We start from the raw sequence: 18,062 nt of genomic DNA on the forward strand, positions 1-18,062 counted from the left end.
CCACATGCTGGAAGCTAGGAGTCTATTAGGCTCATGCTAATAGTTGCCTCCTGCAAAACATGCTTTCGGCAGTTCCTTCTGGCTGAGAAGAAGTCAAAGGCATCGCTTGAACCGAACTGGAGCTGGGATTCTTAGCCAGTATTTTAAAAAGCGATTCCGTTAGCATAGGAAAGGGCAGCCATCTCCGTAATGATAAGGGAGTTTAAGAGATCTCCCAAATCTTGTGCGGGCATCGAATTCTGCCTGAATAAGGCTATCAGGCAGTCTCGGGAGCTTTCTCGCCAAACTGATCCATCGCACAGTCTGGCTTCAGCTTACCTACTGAGAAAGTGGCAGGTAGGTTCTCCCACAATTCTCCGAAGGACGGAAAGAGCGGAGATGTTGATTCCGCTTCTCTCAACTGTGGCATGGGCTCGTCTTTAAGGACTGCTTGGAGAGTCGCTTTCTACTATCTTAGTAGCGAATGGAAGAGAAGCCTCCTCCTCCGTAGCGAAGATAGTGAAGGGGCTCTTGAATGCCTGGAGTTTGGTATTGGTTTACAATCCCAATCCTCCAGGCAGTGAACCCTTATTCCCTCTGTGCGTGATCCCTACTATACAGCACAGTCTCTCTAGAGATTCTTATCCTCTCTATTGAGAGCAGTTACCGTAAGCCTAGCATACCCTATGAAAGGCTGAGTCAGTCCGGGAGGGTAGAACTCGAAGTCCTCAATCCTTCTTGTTCCACACTCCGGAATGGAAATCATGCCATCCTTGAAGGGGGCATAAGCTGCCACCCTCCAGGGTTATCCATAGAGAAGGCTGGTAGGGATTCATAAGGAGGTAGCTGTAGGAGACCAGTACCCGTGCCACAGGGGAGCTCGCCTGAGGGGCCTGAGTGAGGCCAGCAAAGCGGTCATCATGCTCCCTAACTCGGTTAGAGAGGTCTTGTATCGATTGACCAGATTGGTTGATCGTACTGGACAGTTGAGCAAACATTTGCTCAAACCTAGTACCGAGAGAGCCAACCATCTCTCCCACTTGTTGCAACACTCCTGCTGAGAAAGTGGTGGGATCAAAAGAGCTAGGTCCCGCCACCCCAACAGGAGTTACCGGAGTAGATCCGGTAGATGCCGGAGAAGGCATTGGCTTGGCAGGAGCCGCGGGCCTTCTCCTTAGAAGCCTTGCTTCTTGAGCTCTTTGAATGGGAAGAGCTAGGCTTCGCTTTCACCGCATCGGCGTAGGATGTCGTAGACTTCCTAGCCGAAGAAGACGACGACTTCTTAGTCTTATGGAGGGTCTTCTGTTCTCTCTGTCCCTTCACCCTTCCGGGGTACAGAGAGAGCGGTCTGAACGAGAAGGGATCTCAGATCCCGTGAAGCCTTGAAAAGAAGAAGAAGAAGGAACAGGGGAAGAAGATCCAGGAGCGCACAAGGGTAGACCTTGAGCGCCCGAAACACCTACCTCAACCAACAAATCCTCCGCACCTACCGCCATAGGCTCAAGATTAAGGTCCAGGTTAGCTACATCTGGGACCGGCTCCTGCGTCGAGACGGACCCAAACGCCTGCTGCACCTCCTGCTGAATGGAAGCTATGAGTGGGGCTGCCGAGATGGGGTCCACGTACCCCGTCGCCTTGCCTCCGGGGAAGATCTGGATGGCCAGCTTCTTCATCTAAAACATGTAAGGCGTTGCCCTTGGCGGCGTTCTTCCCGAAGCCGCCTACCCAAGCTTCAGGGTTGTAGGGCGACTTCTTTCACGGCGGCAGCCTGTAAGAGAAGGCGATATGAAGCTTCTAGCGGCGGAGATACGGTTTAAAGGAGCTTAAAACTAAGGGTAAATCATTGATAACAGGAAAAATGTCCAGGAGTTAACTTACCCCACCCAAAAGCTGACTCACGAGGTCATAGCAGATGGTGCATGCCTCAGGGTGCCAAACAATCATCCCGTTATGGGTAGTGGCACACGGGGCTGGGTCCTACACTCTTCATGGGCGCAGGGGTCATACAACACAGCGTTACAACCTGGAACCTGGCAGTTGGTAGCCTGTAAGTGGAGAGATACATGAGTATCAGAGTGCACACTTACAGCCTAACATGGACTCCGCTGCATGCCGGAGCATGTAAGTTAGATTAAACTAGTGCTCCGCCGCAATACATGTGGTTAGCTAGGCGGTTGGTGGGGGTCTGAGGCTTACGCCGGAGACAGGAAAAAGGTTCCAACCAGGAGTGGTGAGGGGCCATGAAACCACGACGGAGAACGACGGAGATAGTACATAAAACTAAAAACCAATAGTCATCGTATCAGTAAGGGTATCCATCCATAGAATGAGGTATAACTCTTTCCGTCTACTAGAGGAGTGCCCGGGTAAGGAGCGAGCTCTCCTCCGGTAGCGAAAACCAGGATATAGTAGGCAAGCAATATAGACCACTAGTAAATTCCCACCCCGCCCGCTGGCGGAGCCAGGTGGACCTATAACCGAAGGGGCTCCCGGCTTCAGCGGGGGCTCCGTCCGTTAAGGTAGGGGAAGGGTTGGGAATGGGGAAAACAGGGGGGGGGGGAATCCCGGCGTGAACACGGCAGACGAGAGAGAGAGGGGGGTGGCCTACCCCCCGTCCCTACTACTACCCGCCAGGTAACCCGGTACCCGAGACAAGTGTGGTCGCCCTAGCCCCCAGCTGGTATAGAACTCCTGGCCCCCTCGGAGGGAGAGGGAGGTAGGCTACAGTGGTTGTCATGACAACCAAGGAGATCCACCAGACCCCTCCCTACCACACGGTAGGGAGGGAAGGGGGGAGGGAAAGGTGCCTAATGGGACACGTGATCGTAGGTGGCCTAGGACGCGATAGCAACACAACCACAGAGGGCCACGTGAACCAGACTGTACCAACACATGGCACAAGGCACCTAGGCTAGCCTAGCACCCTAAATAACACTGATAATAAATAAATACATCGTAAAAGATAGAAGGGACACTTGAATAAAAGAAAAAAGAAGCCCAGGAGGAGCGAACTGATCCGGCAAGAAACAGTCGACTACTCGGAGCCGGCAGTAGCCGATGAAGAGCAAGAGCTGGGATGCTGGGCCAGAAAAACACAGTATAGCCCTAAATACCAAACTAAGAGATAAAAGGTAAAAGGGATGGGCTGTGTCCTAACTCTAAATGCGATGTAATAAAACGATGAACGTAAATATAGAGCCCATAAGCATAAGATGTCCCAGTATGGAAGACCGGGAAATCTTAACAACACGAGGCGGCACAAGGCCGCCACGAGTCAACCGGGAGACCGTATATGACCTAAAAAAAACGGAAAATACTGGTCCCTGGAAGACTGGAATACCAAAAATTATTACTTATGAGGCACTTAACTTAGCCGAAGCGATTGCAGCACGTTCCATCGTTGAGAAAGATAAATCCAAGCGAAAACAACACGAGTGAAAAAAGATGCAACTAGCGTTGTCGAGCTAATAATTAAGGATGACCGCTAGGGGCGCTGCTCTCCGCGTGGCGTCAGTAGTAGTAGTAGTAGCGGTCGCATCACCCTTTAGTATCAGCTCTCTCAGGTGGGGATTTTATGTTGGAAGGTCTAAATGGTAAATGACTCGTGGTAGTGATCCCACTCGCCCCTATTTCCATACCGACACTTCTTTTATAGAGTGAGCGAGTCAGGTTTTACTGACATTTTCTTGATTTTATTTTTCTCTGGTAATTTTAGGATAATTTTACCTAGAAATAATGAACTTAAGGATATTTCATAGGCCGACACGAGCTGAGCCCAGAAAATATTATTTTATAGTTTTTTACAAGTAAACTCTACGGACATTACTCTCCATATTTGATTACCCCTATTATACTTGTATAATTGGAACACTACTTGTTAATTGTAGTACTACTCAAGAAAAAGCTATCATAAGAAAGATAGAGAAAACTTTCCACAAAATGAATTTGGCTGATGTAGCAATATCTTTTAACAGTACCTATTATTATTATATGCATGATGATGATAGTGTGTTTTTTTGGATATGGTTTATGCTGATGAAATTTATGCATTCTTTCAGGATGTAACTTTGCAGTTACTTGAAGGGATAGATAAGAAGAGTAACATAGAAGAAAAATCCCCAGAGTCAAAAACTACTGCCAGTGCGGAGGAGAGAGGTAATGGTGTTTGTAATGTAGGTAATGTACTAGCAGTCCATGGTCCCAAGCTGTCTGAAACCATTTCAGCAGCATGTAACTCTGTAGATGATGCTAGTCCTATTAGATATAAGAATGATGGAGACTGTGAACAAACAATTCATATAGATGAGAGTGATGAGGTTGTACATACGGAAAGATTGAAAGATGCTGTAGGTGAGGAAGTGGACAGGGAATGCTTAGTTAAAAATGATTATAAACAGGGAAGTTGACTCAGAAGATATGGAAAACAGGACAGATGCTAGTTCTTCAGAGGGAGAGTACACTGATGCCAGTGATAGACAGTTCTCCCCTAAGAATTCTGTTAGCAGTAGTGATAGTGTTAGTTATGACTGTGAGCAATCAATTAATGCAGTTAGCTTGGAAAGTGGTACTGAAAAAGAAGTTTCAGTTGGCGTAAGTCAGCAAATTTCAGAAGTGGATAGTGCACCCATCCACACACAAATCAAATCAGGGCTCAAAGAACCCCGTCATCGATATGCAGAGCACAGAAGCCGTGACAGTTTCCCTTGAAAAGTCGGATAGTTCAAGAGACTCATCTTTAGATAGGGTAAGTGATGAATTGTTTGAAGAACAGAATTGGATTTCTTAGCATTTTTGAGTGATGGGTGTTTTGTCATTAACTTTTTTGGTGATGCTTTTCTTCACTTGATGTGCATGTATGTCATGTGGTAGAATAGTTTTGGAATGCTTAATGTCCAGAGGGAATAATATATAAAAGACCCTTTTAACATATAAACATTCTCGTTAACCCCTTTAAAGATTAAACAGTTGATTTTAAGAGCTTAGAATATTAAATGGAAGTGGATGCACTTTAGGTGTGTGGATAATTTTCATGGTTGTGCTGAAGTCAAGTGATTAGTTGTTTGTTTAGGGGGTGGAATAGTGCTTTCTAGTAATTATTTTAGAAAGAAACAATTTCATTTTGTACCAAAGAGAACCCATACTTGTATGATACCATGAGTTCATGTCTGTGCTGTCACCAGACACATTACTGAAACAAGAGTACAACCGAATCTGATAACAACAACATCCGTTTTGCTTGTATTTCAACCATCGCACAATAGTAAACAGTTACCGTAGTTATGTTATAAATGATGTTATGTAGAATAGTACTGATATCATTTTACGTAATAACTATACTTGTATGAATACAAAATTGTCAAGGAAATATTTACTGTTGAATTTAGACTGAAAGTTGTAGCTGAAGGTGAGAAATAATGAATTCGTGCTGCTAATAACTATTATCGTGCATCGGCATCATGGGTAAAACTCCCAAACTTCAATATGAAATCAAACACATAAGTAGATAAAACTGAGAGAAAATTATTTTAATCAACACTAATGGGCATGAAAGCGCACATTTTACCGTTGTTTTCACACTGATAAAAGATAACGGAAAGCTCTTATTACGATGAAAAGTCAAGTGAAAATAACGAACGGAATTGCTGGATTTTTATGCAATCTGTTAACTAAGGAAATAATTGGGTTCACAATGAGACATATTAAAGTCTGTGGTCCGAAAGTTCCACCCACGAAAATTCCACACATGAAAATTCCTCCCAGAAAATTCCACCACCCATGGAAAATTTCACCCTTCGAAAATTTTATCTAATAAAATTTTCTCATCTTCAGTCTCTCTTGCCCTTTCTCTCGTTTAATTAAATTAAACAACCATCATCGTTAAACAAACCATCATAATTAAACAACCACCATCATTACATAATTTTAATTACTTCAAAGAACCATCTTCATTAAACACCACTATCTTTACAGACGTGTACTTAAAATTTTGTTTATTTGATTTAAATAGATGTTTCTTTAAGGTTTTCCTTGATGAGACCTTCATAAAATAGCTAGAGCCATTTCTTGTTTAGTATATTTATAATTGAAGGCATTTTATGTTATGAATATTTACAATGGCCTTAAAGTTTATTACAAGTGAAAAAAGAAAGAAGAAATTGTGTGACGAGGAAAACTATGTATACAAGAAGCACCAAGATAATCCCGCAAAAACGAAAACATGTTGGCGATGCAAACTATTTTATCAAGGCTGCAAGTTCGTATTTGCACGCCTTGTAATTATAATGAGCCCTACATTGCTGTATAGTTCGGGTAAGCATACTCATGCCCCTTCACAAGCAGTTACTGAAGCACGAGTTGCTGTGAGTGCAATGCGTGATACAGTTTATGGAGGATGGGGATCATCAACCACAGATATAATTGCAGGTGCCACTGAGCCACTAGACAAGAATGGAAAATCACGGCTACAAAAGTGTACTGCCTTTCCCGTAATATTCAGAACTGGAGACAACTACTTAGGGATTCCTGCTCTTTGGCATCTCGCACAGGATATGAAAATCCAGATTTCTTATAAATATCTTCCTGATGGATCACTTTTCTTAGCGTATGATGTGGTATAGAGGACTCTGGCCATATTTTAGTTTTTGCAACGGAGGCAGTGTTGGATGATCTATCAGCCAAACAACATATGGTCCTGTGATTGAACGTTTTTAAAGCTTCTCCAAATCTCTGGACCAGCAGCTATTCACAATCCATTTTGTTGTTAAAGGAAGGTGTTTCCTTCGAGTTTTTGCACTGTTGCCTAATAAACTAGAGGCCATCTACAGAAGACTTTTTCTGGGCTCAGCTCGTGTCGGCCTATGAAAGTAATCCTTAATATCATCTTTCTAGGTAAAATATCCTAAAATTACCAGAGAAAAAACAAAATTAAGAAAAATGTCAGTAAGACTGACTCGCTCACTCTTAAAAAGAAGTGTCGGTATGAAATAGGGGCGAGTGTGGAACACTACCACGAGACAAACACCAATTAGAACTTCCTATCAGAATCCCCCTAAGAGAGAGCCGATACCAACGGGCGATGCAGCCTCTACTACTACTACTAGAGGACGCCACGGACAGCAGCGCCCCTAGCGGTCATCCTTAATTTTTAGCGCCAGCGTCTTGACGCAGTTTTCTCTCGTGCTATTGTGATTTTGGATTTATCTCGTTTTTCAACGATGGAACGTTCTGCAATTAATTGCCACGGCTAAGTTAAGTAACTCATAAGTAATATTTTTTATCATAGTTTTAGCTTCCGGGTACACGTATTTTCCTTTTTATAGGTCATATACGGTTCCCGGTTGTCTCGTGGCGGCCATGCTGCCTTTTTCCTCCCTTAAGATTCCCGGTCCTCCATACTGGGACTTCTTATACTTATGGGCTTACTTTATCACGTTCATTGTTTTACATCGAGTTTTAGCTAGTTCAGCCCTCTTACCATTCTCTTAGCTTGGTATTTAGGGCTATCATTATTTTATTTGGCGGCCCAGCATCCCGGCTCTTGCTCTACATCGGCTATCGCTGGCTCCGAGTAGGCTACTGTTTCTTGGAATAGTTGCCTCCTCCTGGGCTTCTTTCTCTTTTCCTATAAAAGTGTCCCTTCCACCTTTCGATGTATTTTATTATTATTATTATTAGGGTGTTAGGCTAGCCTAGGTGCTTGTTCCATGTATTGGTACAGCTTGGTTCACGTGGCCCTACCACGGTTGTGGTGATCGCGGCCTAGGCCACTAGTGGTCACGTGTTCCATAGCACCTCACCCACCCCTGCCCCTTCCCTCCCTCTCTGATGTAGGGAGGAGCTGGGGGACCCTTGGTTGTCATAACAACCTCATAACCTTCTCTCACATCCGGAGGTACCGGGGGGTTCCACCAGCAGGGGGTTTTAGGGCGACCATCATGAGGTACCCGGGGTCTCCAATACGGGTAGTGGGGAGTGAGGGGAGAGTAGGCATCCCTTCCCCCTTCCTCGCTCCCGCCCGTGTGTTTCACCGGGACCTCCTTCCCCCATACCCATTACTCAGCCACCTACCCTTACGATACGAAAGGAGCCTTCCGTCGCAGCCGGGGCCCCTTCCCTTTGGTTAGGTAGGTTTATTGGCTCCGCTAGCGGGTAGGGTGGGTACTATGGATGGTCGTTTGCTTGCCTACTATATCCTTATATCTCTCCCCCGCTACCGGAAGGGAGCTTACCCTTACCTACGCACTCTTCTAGTAGACGGGTGGAGAGAAGTTGATTTGATGTTGTCACTGTTTTATGCTAAGGATATATACCCTAATTTAAGATATTTTACAATGAATTGTGTTTTATATTATGTTATGTTATCAACCATCCCCGCCATTATCCGTTGTGGTTGCCTTTACCACCACTCCTAGTTGGTTGATTCGCGTGCCTCCGCCACTGGCGGAGCCATAGCCTTTCTTCCAACATGGTTACCACACGTATTTTAGCAGGGCTCTGGTTTTATCTAACTTTATCGCTCCGGCACCAGCGGAGCATATGTTAGGCTGTAAGTGTTTACTCTGTACTCATGTACGTTTCCACTTACAGGCTACCAACTGTCAGGTCCTCGCTTGCAACGCGACGCTGCATGACCCCTGCGGACATGATGAGTGCAGGTCTCACGCCCCTTGTGCCACCCGTGTTCAACGAGTCCTTCCATCGTTTGGCATCCTGAGGCCTTCACCATTTTGCTACGACCTGGTCGGGTCCAGCTGGTTGATGGGGTAAGACCATTATAAGGTTGTTTATCAATTTACTAACACTTTTAGTTCGTAAGTTTGTTAACCCTGTCCGCAACTGGTAGCTAATTCAGCCTTTCTTTCAGGCTAGCGGTGTGAGGGAAGTCGCCCTCGCCACCCTGAAAGCGTGGGTGGGCGGCTTTGGAAAGAACGCCGCCAAGGGCCAGCCCTACATGTTGGATAAAAAGCTGGCCATCCAGATCTTCCCTGCGGGCAAGTCGACGGGCTACGTCGACCCCTTGTCCGCCGCCCCCGTAATAGCCGCCATCCAGCAAGATCTCCAGCAGTCGTTGGGGCTCGTAGCAGCCCAGGAGCCAGTTCCGGACGTCGCCGGTCCTGGACCTGAATCTCGAGCCGATGGCGGTAGTAAGTGAGGATTTGTTGGGCTGAGGTAGGTTTGTCGGGCGCCCCAAGGTCTTTCCTTGGGCGCTCCTGGATCTTCTCCTGTCCCTTCTTCTTCCGCCTCTTTCCAAGGCTTTTCGGGATCTGAGATCCCTAGCCGCACTCCCGCTCTCTCTGTACCTCCTAAGGAGAAGGGAACAAAGAGAGAACCGAAGACTCTGTCTAAGTCGACTTCCAGGAAGTCGTCTTCGTCTTCTTCGGCGAGGAAGTCATCGACTTCTTACGCCGACGCGGTAAAGGCTAAGCCAAGTCTTAAGTAATTCCCAGTCGAAGAGCTCCAGAGGCAAGGCTCGAAGGAGAAAGCTCGCGCTAGCCTCCGAGTCGTTGCCTTCTCCCGCCTCCGCTGTCCCTCTCCGGCTATTCCGGCAGGGGTAGCAAGCACCAGCTCCTGCGTTCCTTCTCCTGTCTCACCAGGAATGATGGAGCAGGTAGGGGCAATGGTTGGGTCCCAAATCTCAGCTTGGGGAACCCGCTTTGAGCAGATGTTCGCACAATTGTCGAGCACTCTGTCTCAAACTGGACAGACCGTCCAAGAGCTCTCGAATAGAGTAGTAGAGAGACTGAGGATCGGATGACTGGGCTATCCCAGGCTCCTCCCCCAGTATCCCCTGGCTTCTAGCCAAGCGGGGATCCTACAAACTCCCGTCTTACGACTCTCTGCCATCTTTCTCTATGGACAATCCATGGAGAGTAGCGGCCTACGCCCCTTTAAGGACGGGATGATTTCCATCCCGGAGTTTGGCACTCACCGAAGGATTGAGGACTTCGAGTTCTATCCTCCGGGTCTGTCACAGCCTTTTCATCGGGTATGCTAGGCTGACGCCAACGCTCTGACTAGGGAGGACAAGATCGCGAAGGAGTCTGTCCTCTACAGTAGAGACCACGCCCAACGGGAAATGGGTTTCATGCCTTGAGGACTGGGAGTGTACTAACACTAAACTCCAGGCCTATAAGAGCCCCTTCACTATTTTCGCCACGGAAGAGGAGGTTTCTCTTCCGTTCACTACGAAATTGGTGGAGAAGGCTCTTCAGGCAGTCCTCAAGGATGAGCCCGTTCCACAGTTGAGAGAGTCGGAGTCCACTTCTCCACTCTTTCCCGCCTTCGGAGAGTTATGGGAAAACCTGCCAGCCACTTTCACGCAGGGTAAACTCAAGCCGGACTGCGCTATGGACCAGTTCGGTGAGAAGTTGCCTAGGCTACCGGACTCCCTCAATCCAGGCAGAGTTCGATGCGCGAACTAGGTTTGGCAGGTCCCTTAACTCTATCGTAATCACGGAAATGGCGGCGCTGTCTTATGCGAACGAACCGCTATTCAAGATCTTAGCGAAAGCACATTTTCACACGGTTCTTCTAGACGCTTTTGACTTCTTCCAAGCCAGGAAGAACTGTCGGAAGCATGTTCTTCAAGAGTGTACTATCAGGCACGAGCCTAATAGACTCTTGACTGCCAGCATGTGGGGAGCTGATCTCTTCCCAGAGTCAGCAGTGAACGAAGTTCATCACGAAGCTGCTAGACTCAACCAGAGCCTTAGAGCTAGGTGGGGCATTTCCTCTAAGAGGAAACAGGAATCCGTTCCCACTGCTGGCAAGAAACCTAAGAAGGCTGGTAGGAGGTTCCAGCCATATAAAAAACTCCAGCCTCAGCAGCCAGTTTGTGCAGGCGTCCCGGTCCCAGGCCACCCAACAAGGACAACCTGCTACATCTAAACAGACTCAGCCTTTCCTCCTGGTGGGCCCCAGCAATCCCAGCCTTCGACCTCCTATGCCATCTCGCCTGCCTTTAACCCTGCTTATGAGGCTCAAGGCTACTCTCAATCGAGGGGTAGGGCGAGAGGTTACTTTCGTCACCGTGGCGCAGGAAGGGGCGCAAGGAGTAAGCAGTTCAGAGGAGGGCGTGGTGGCCAACCCGCCCATCAGCAATGAGGCTCTCCAGGTAGGAGGGAGGCTGTTCCTCTTCCGCCACAGGTGGGGGTTCAGCAGTTGGGCACAGAGCATAGTGTCCAAAGGATTAGGCTGGAGCTGGATCCAAGATCCTCCTCCAATCAAATCATTCCATCAGGTACCGTCAAAGGAATTGATAGATTACGCGGAAGAACTCCTTCAGAAAGGAGCTATTGCGAGGGAGTTCAAAGCATCTAAAGTTTCAAGGTCGCTTATTCAGCGTGCCAAAGAAAGGCTCAACAAAAAGAAGGGTAATCTTAGACTTGTCAAAGCTAACTCTTTCATTCGCTGCGACAAGTTCAAGATGCTTACCCTCTCGCAAGTAAGGACCTTACTGCCGCGTGGAGCCGTCACATGCTCCATCGATCTTACAGACGCATACTATCATATCCCTATAGCCAGGCACTTCCGCCCATTCCTAGGATTCAGGCTAGGAAGTCAGACATTCTCATTCAAAGTGATGCCCTTCGGTCTGAATGTAGCCCCCAGGGTATTCACAAAGATAGCAGAAGTGGTTGTACAACAATTGAGAGCTCAGGGAATCATGGTAGCGGCATACTCGACGATTGGTTAATCTGGGCACCAACAATCGAGGAATGTCTCAAAGCTACCAAAAAGGTAGTTCACTTTCTGGAACATCTGGGGTTCCAGATAAACAAAACGAAATCCAGACTTGTTCCGGAATCTCGTTTTCAGTGGCTGGGAATCCAATGGGATTTGTCCTCCCACAATCTATCAATTCCAGTAGCCAAACGGAAAGAAATAGCAAAATCTGTAAGGCAATTTCTCAAGTGCAAACAAACGTCGCAAGAAGAAACCAGGAGAGAATCCTAGGGTCTCTTCAGTTTGCTTCAGTAACAGATATCCTTCTGAAAGCAAGGTTGAAAGATATAAATCGAATTTGGCGGTCAAAAGCAAACTCCAAATATCGAGACAAGTTGTCAGTGATCCCACAGATCCTCCGCAACCAACTACGGCCTTGGTCAAGAATACAGAACCTAGCCCAAGAAAGTACCCCTTCAATATCCTCCAATGTTAACCTTCACACGGACGCATTCCCTGTCCGGTTGGGGGGATACTCTCAGTTCAAACAGTTCAGGGGACTTGGTCAGTTCAATTTCGCCAGCTCCACATAAACGTGTTGGAAGCAATGGCAGTATTTCTTACTCTGAAGAGACTGCTTCCCCCGAAAAAAAAAAAAAAAAAAAAAAAAAAAAAAGTCTCATCTAAGGCTAGTTTTGGACAGTGCAGTAGTAGTCCATTGCATCAACAGAGGAGGGTCAAATCCAAGCATGTGAACCATGTCATGATAGCCATCTTTGCATTAGCAAGCAAACACAAATGGCATCTGTCTGCCACTCATCTGGCAGGAGTAAGCAAATGTGAAGTAGCGGACGCCCTGTCCCGGTCAGTCCCTCTGGAATCAGAGTGGTCCCTGGACGTCGGGTCATTCCAGTGGGTAGGCCGGAGAGTCCCAGGTCTCAAGCAAAGTGGACCTCTTCGCCTCACAAGCGAACCACAAGCTCCCTTGCTCTATGTGGCCCCCAACCTGGACCCTCTGGCTTATGCCACGGACGCCCTGTCGTTGGATTGGAATCAATGGAGGAGAATTTATGTTTTTCCTCCAGTGAATCTTCTCTTGAAAGTCCTAGACAAACTAAGGTCTTTCAAAGGGATAGTAGCTCTGATTGCACCGGACTGGCCCAAGAGCAACTGGTATCCACTTCTCTTGGAATTGGGTCTCCGACCTCAACGGATCCCCAATCCCAAACTATCACAATCAGTACAAATGAGGACTGTGTTCGCTTCCTCAGGAACTCTCCAAGCCCCTAACTTTATGGACTTCATGAAGTTTGCGGCTAATAAAGATGCTAACATTGATCCACAGAATATTCTCTTCCTGGAATCAGATAAGAGAGAGTCAACCATCAGACAATATGACTCAGCTGTTAAGAAATTAGCATCTTTCTTGAGAGAATCGAAACACTACAACCATGACAGTTAATTTGGCTATATCCTTTTTCAGATCTTTATTTGAAAAAGGTTTAGCAGCTAGCACGATTACCACTCACAAGTCGGCTTTGAAGAAAATCTTTCAAGTAGGTTTTCAGGTAGATTTAACTGAATCTTATTTCACATCTATCCCTAAAGCCTGTGCTAGACTTAGACCTTCTCAGAGGCCTACTACAGTTTCATGGTTCTTGATGATGTTCTCAAAACTAGCTTCAGATACTGACAACTCATCTTGTACATTCATAATGCTCCTGAGGAAGACCCTATTCTTATTAAGTCTAGCCTCAGGAGCAAGAATTTCAGAACTGTCGGCTCTATCCAGAGATGCGGGTCATGTGGAATTCCTCCCATCAGGAGAAGTTCTACTTGCTCCGGATCGTAGCTTTTTGGCTAAAAAATGAAGATCCTCTTGCAAGGTGGGCTCCTTGGAAGGTATCCCACTTCCACAGGATCCTTCTCTCTGCCCAGTATCAACCCTTAGAGCCTTTCTATCTCGTACTTCTTCTAGATCCTCGGGTGCTCTCTTCATGAGAGAAAAAGGTGGTACTTTGTCAGTTAAAGGTATTAGACAACAAATCCTTTACTTCATTAAACAAGCCAACCCTGAGTCATTCCCAAAAGCACATGATATCAGGGGAGTAGCCACCTCTATTAACTATTTCCAACATATGAACTTTGAGGATCTTAGGAAGTATACTGGATGGAAATCACCGACAGTCTTTAAACGGCATTATTTAAAGTCCTTGGAATCTTTAAAGTTTTCAGCAGTAGCAGCGGGAAACATAGTTTCCCCTGATACTGCTTAGTAGTTGTAGTATTGATCCAGGTCTCCTTTCTACCTACTTCAACCAACATGCCTCAACCTATCACCAGGCTACTCATCATCATAGCCTTAGCCGTTGTGTTATAGTGGTCTGTCCCTTATTTTTTTTGCGCTAGGGTGGGCAGCCACATTTGTACTGATATGTACTCCAGTGGTCCTACCTTATTTTTTATGCTAGGTTAGGCCACAATATGTTTGTATAAATTTTACATTTAGCCTTGTGATAACTTCAGTCACAATGTGTTTTGTATATATTTGAATTATTGTATTATTTGTATTAATGATGGATTTGAGTGTACCTACCCTTATTTTTATGCTAGGGTAGGACACATATATGTATATAATTGCACTTTTATGTTCTAAATAAGTAAATTCAAACAATTTCTTTATTTTACATGCATATTATGTTATTGTTACTACCTTTTAAGTACTTTAAGTTTACTAACATTCTGTTATTGTTTACCATAGTTAGTTTAAGTACTTATTTTGTATGCTGTATTGATTTACTTATATTATATCCATCATTTTAACATGTTTTTCATTTTTTCCTTTTCCATCTTGTCTGTTTCTCTGGTACTCTTTCATAGGCCGACACGAGCTGAGCCCAGAAAAGGGATTTTGACGGAGGAAAAATCTATTTCTGGGTGATTGGCTCGTGTCGCCCTATGAAACCCATCCCTTTTATGGCTGCTTTCCCCCCCTTGCAGGACAAGATGTAATTTTGTTTTAATTAAGGATGACCGCTAGGGGCGCTGCTGTCCGTGGCGTCCTCTAGTAGTAGTAGTAGAGGCTGCATCGACCCGTTGGTATCGGCTCTCTCTTAGGGGGATTCTGATAGGAAGTTCTAATTGGTGTTTGTCTCGTGGTAGTGTTCCACTCGCCCCTATTTCATACCGACACTCTTTTCTTTTTAAGAGTGAGCGAGTCAGTCTTACTGACATTTTCTTAATTTTGTTTTTTCTCTGGTTAATTTTAGGATATTTTACCTAGAAAGATGATATTAAGGATTACTTTCATAGGGCGACACGAGCCAATCACCCAGAAATAGATTTTTCCTCCGTCAAAATCCCTTTTTTGAGCTATCTTTGAATTACGGCTAAACAGCCAACCAATGCAATGTATCATGGATTTTGAATTATCTTTGAACAACGCCTTCACATCAGTATTTGTAATTGCCTGATATATCATGGATGTTTATTTCCTTTAGGTCAGTCCTGCTATCATAAGATTGTGAACTAGGTAAGAAGGTTCAGTATAATACTGACTCTTCGTTTGCATTGAAAGTGAAGGCTGCTTTAGTGCTATGGCATTTTTGCCCATCCACGATGTTGTTGTTGATTTTGAACTACTGTGCGACGATAAAGATATTCCTACAGAATTTATTTCTTATTTTGATCAGACTTATATTGGTGTAGGATAAGTATGTATCATGTTACTGGTATTAGTAACGCTATGTAATGAACCGAGTGTTGTCCTGTCTATGGTTAGCAACGCATTACCTAACTCCGTCGCACCAAGACTTTGGTTTGGCACAAAACTCCAGTTGCCCTGTACCCACCTTAGGATTAAGACGCCTCTGTAATTAACCATCAACACGGGAATAGTGTCTGCCATAGAATATTACCTAAGCAGAATGTCAGGATTTTGTAGGAGATCGCAGAAAAGCACCCCTAGATTAATAAGGCCTAGAGATGTCAGAAGCAGCATTGGCAATGGCGCAACAGTGGACCTAAACGTATTAGTTCAGGCATTAGGTATGGCCATATGAACAGGTGGGAATAATTCAGCACTTGGCAGGGGGAACAGCAAGCATATTTCCCCCAAAAATTGCATGTATGTGATGTTAGCGGAGGATTTTAGGCGCTGGAAGCGATCTACGGAAGATTGCGTAAGAATCAGCAGGTTTTCCCGTGATGAGGCAGTAATGAGTATCAGGCTACTATGCGAAGACAAACTTCAAAGTGCAATAGATGCCCAATTCTCTTCAGTCACTTGGAATGCCTTAGAGGTAGAGGATGCCTTTGATGCCCTGAGAAAAATCACCACAAAGACAGCGAACAGAGCAGTTTTGTGGAATAAGTTCTTCACAGGAAGACAGAGAGAAGAAGAAACCGCAAAGGAACACATCTACAGGTGTCAGTGGGAGGCCCTCGAGTGTGCGTTTGCATTCCCTAATCGCAGAAAGTGAATATGTGCTGACAGGTAAAATTGTTAGCAGCATACGGAATTGAAAGTTAAAACAGGATATTTTAGAAAACTTTGAAAAGTACAAATCTGTGAGTACAATCATGGCAAAGTGCGAGGCATTCGAGGAGCCAGTACGGGAATGCGGGGACCCCACACGAGGGGAGCGAAGAGAGTTCAACGAGGCAGGTATTGAGAAGGAGGAGGAATCGGCGTTGCCACTGGAAGAAATAGCGACATTGAAAACAAATTATCAGAAAAAGAAGGAAGATGGCAAAATCGAGCTCCAAGGCAAGAGTGAAATGTGAGTTTTATGGGATTGCACACCCGAGGGGCTGTGCCAATTGCCCTGCTAGTGCTGCAGAATGTTTTTGCTGCAGAAAAACAGGACACTTTGCCAATCGTTGCTATGGGAGCCTAGCAAGGGCGTATTGGATTGTAAGATTGGCACTATTGCTGCGAGCAGAATTGGCAGCAGATGAGAGGATATGCCTACTGGGTGTTGTAATGGGCCAGGAGTGGTAAAGAAAGTGAAAGAGCGAGTGGATGAGAGTACGAGTGACGAAGGTGATTTGGTTGTGATAGGTCAGGGAAAGAAGGGAGACACAGGATAAGGATAAACCTGAGGACAAGAATAAGAAGGGGGCTGAGGGAAAAAGAAAAAGAAGACTAAGGGAAAGAAGGTTAGTAAGGGTGATGGACAGGATGAGATTAGGACTGAATACATTGGGAAAAGGGCTGAGAGTGATTTAGATAGTGGTGAGTGGAAACAGGTTGGTAGAAAGAAAGGTAGGAAGAGTGTAATCAAGAGTATGGGCGTGAGCATGGAAGCGGATTAACTGTATTCGGAAGAGGGAAAGAAGGGTCAGAATGGAAAGTAGTGAAAGTGAGAGTGAGCATGAAGTACGAAAGGCTGTGTATATGAGAGAGGTACCCGATGTGCACAATACGAGGGATATGGTAGTAAGGACATAGGGGAATTTTTTTAAGGAATATGAGAGGTATTTTGAGGCTAAGTATGGGGATAACAAGAGAGTCTGGACAAGAGAGTTAGGTAGCTTTTGCAGGGATTTTTGTTGAGTATGAATGGGGTAGTGATGAGTGTAGGGAATGTGCCGTATGAGAGTGTGAAAGCCAGGATTGTAGAACAGGCAAAGAGGATAAAGAGTAGCGTTAGATATAAGAGAAAGCATGATTTTGAAGAGGCAAGAATGAATGTTGTTGAGTCGTTGTCAATGTATGTCTGTAGGTTAGAAACATTAGTTAGGAAAAAGTTTGGGGACGAAGGGATAAATGAGTGTAAGGAGTTAGTGCGAAAGTTGTTGGCGACTGTACCAGAGAGGCGTATGCAAGTTTATAAACCTAAAATGTAAGGAGAAAATGCGATGGACGAATGAAAGGTTGACACGGAACGACATTCTAGAAATAGTAGAAGATTACGAGTTAGATAGGTGTATGAAAGAGAGTAGGAGTGTTAGTGTTAGGACTGAAGTAGCTGAGGTTGTACCAGAGTTTTAAAAGCTATAGGGAGGCAGTTTGGAAGGGCCAAGGCGAATGCAGAGTAAGTGGTAGATAGGAGCGTTAGGGCAAAGTAATGTGAGTGTAGTTAGCCCTAAAAGAGATAGGAGTGCAAGTGCTGGAAGAGTAGGGTCCATTAGTTGTGAGTGAGAGCAGCAGCAGTGTTATAGATGTGGTAAGCCAGGACACAGGAAGAATGAATGTCGGTGGGCGTTAGGAGCGTGCTTTGTGTGTGGGCAAACGGGGCATTTAGTGAGCGAGTGTAAGAAAGATAGGGATATTAAGTGTTACAGGTGTGGACAGGTAGGGCACATAGCTAGTGGATGTCGGGGTACCCGTATGAATGTGGTTTGCGGCAACTGGGGGAAGAATGGGCATTATGCTAGGATGTGTAAAGAACAGCTTGCAAAGTGTGTTGAATGTG

General features: G+C 45.5%; 1 protein-coding gene across 1 annotated transcript in view; it reads left to right on the plus strand.

The window, feature by feature from the left end:
• Positions 1-18,062, plus strand: part of LOC135195084 (FK506-binding protein 15-like) — a 60,176-nt gene that overhangs the window by 19,316 nt on the left and 22,798 nt on the right. Inside the window, exon 2 of the mRNA XM_064221462.1 lies at positions 4,038-4,134. Coding sequence (XP_064077532.1) covers positions 4,038-4,134 — 97 coding nt within the window. The remainder of the gene's footprint in view (positions 1-4,037; positions 4,135-18,062) is intronic.

The sequence above is a fragment of the Macrobrachium nipponense genome, chromosome 15 (genome assembly GCF_015104395.2).
Source record: "Macrobrachium nipponense isolate FS-2020 chromosome 15, ASM1510439v2, whole genome shotgun sequence".
Classification (NCBI taxonomy): Eukaryota; Metazoa; Arthropoda; class Malacostraca; order Decapoda; family Palaemonidae; genus Macrobrachium; species Macrobrachium nipponense.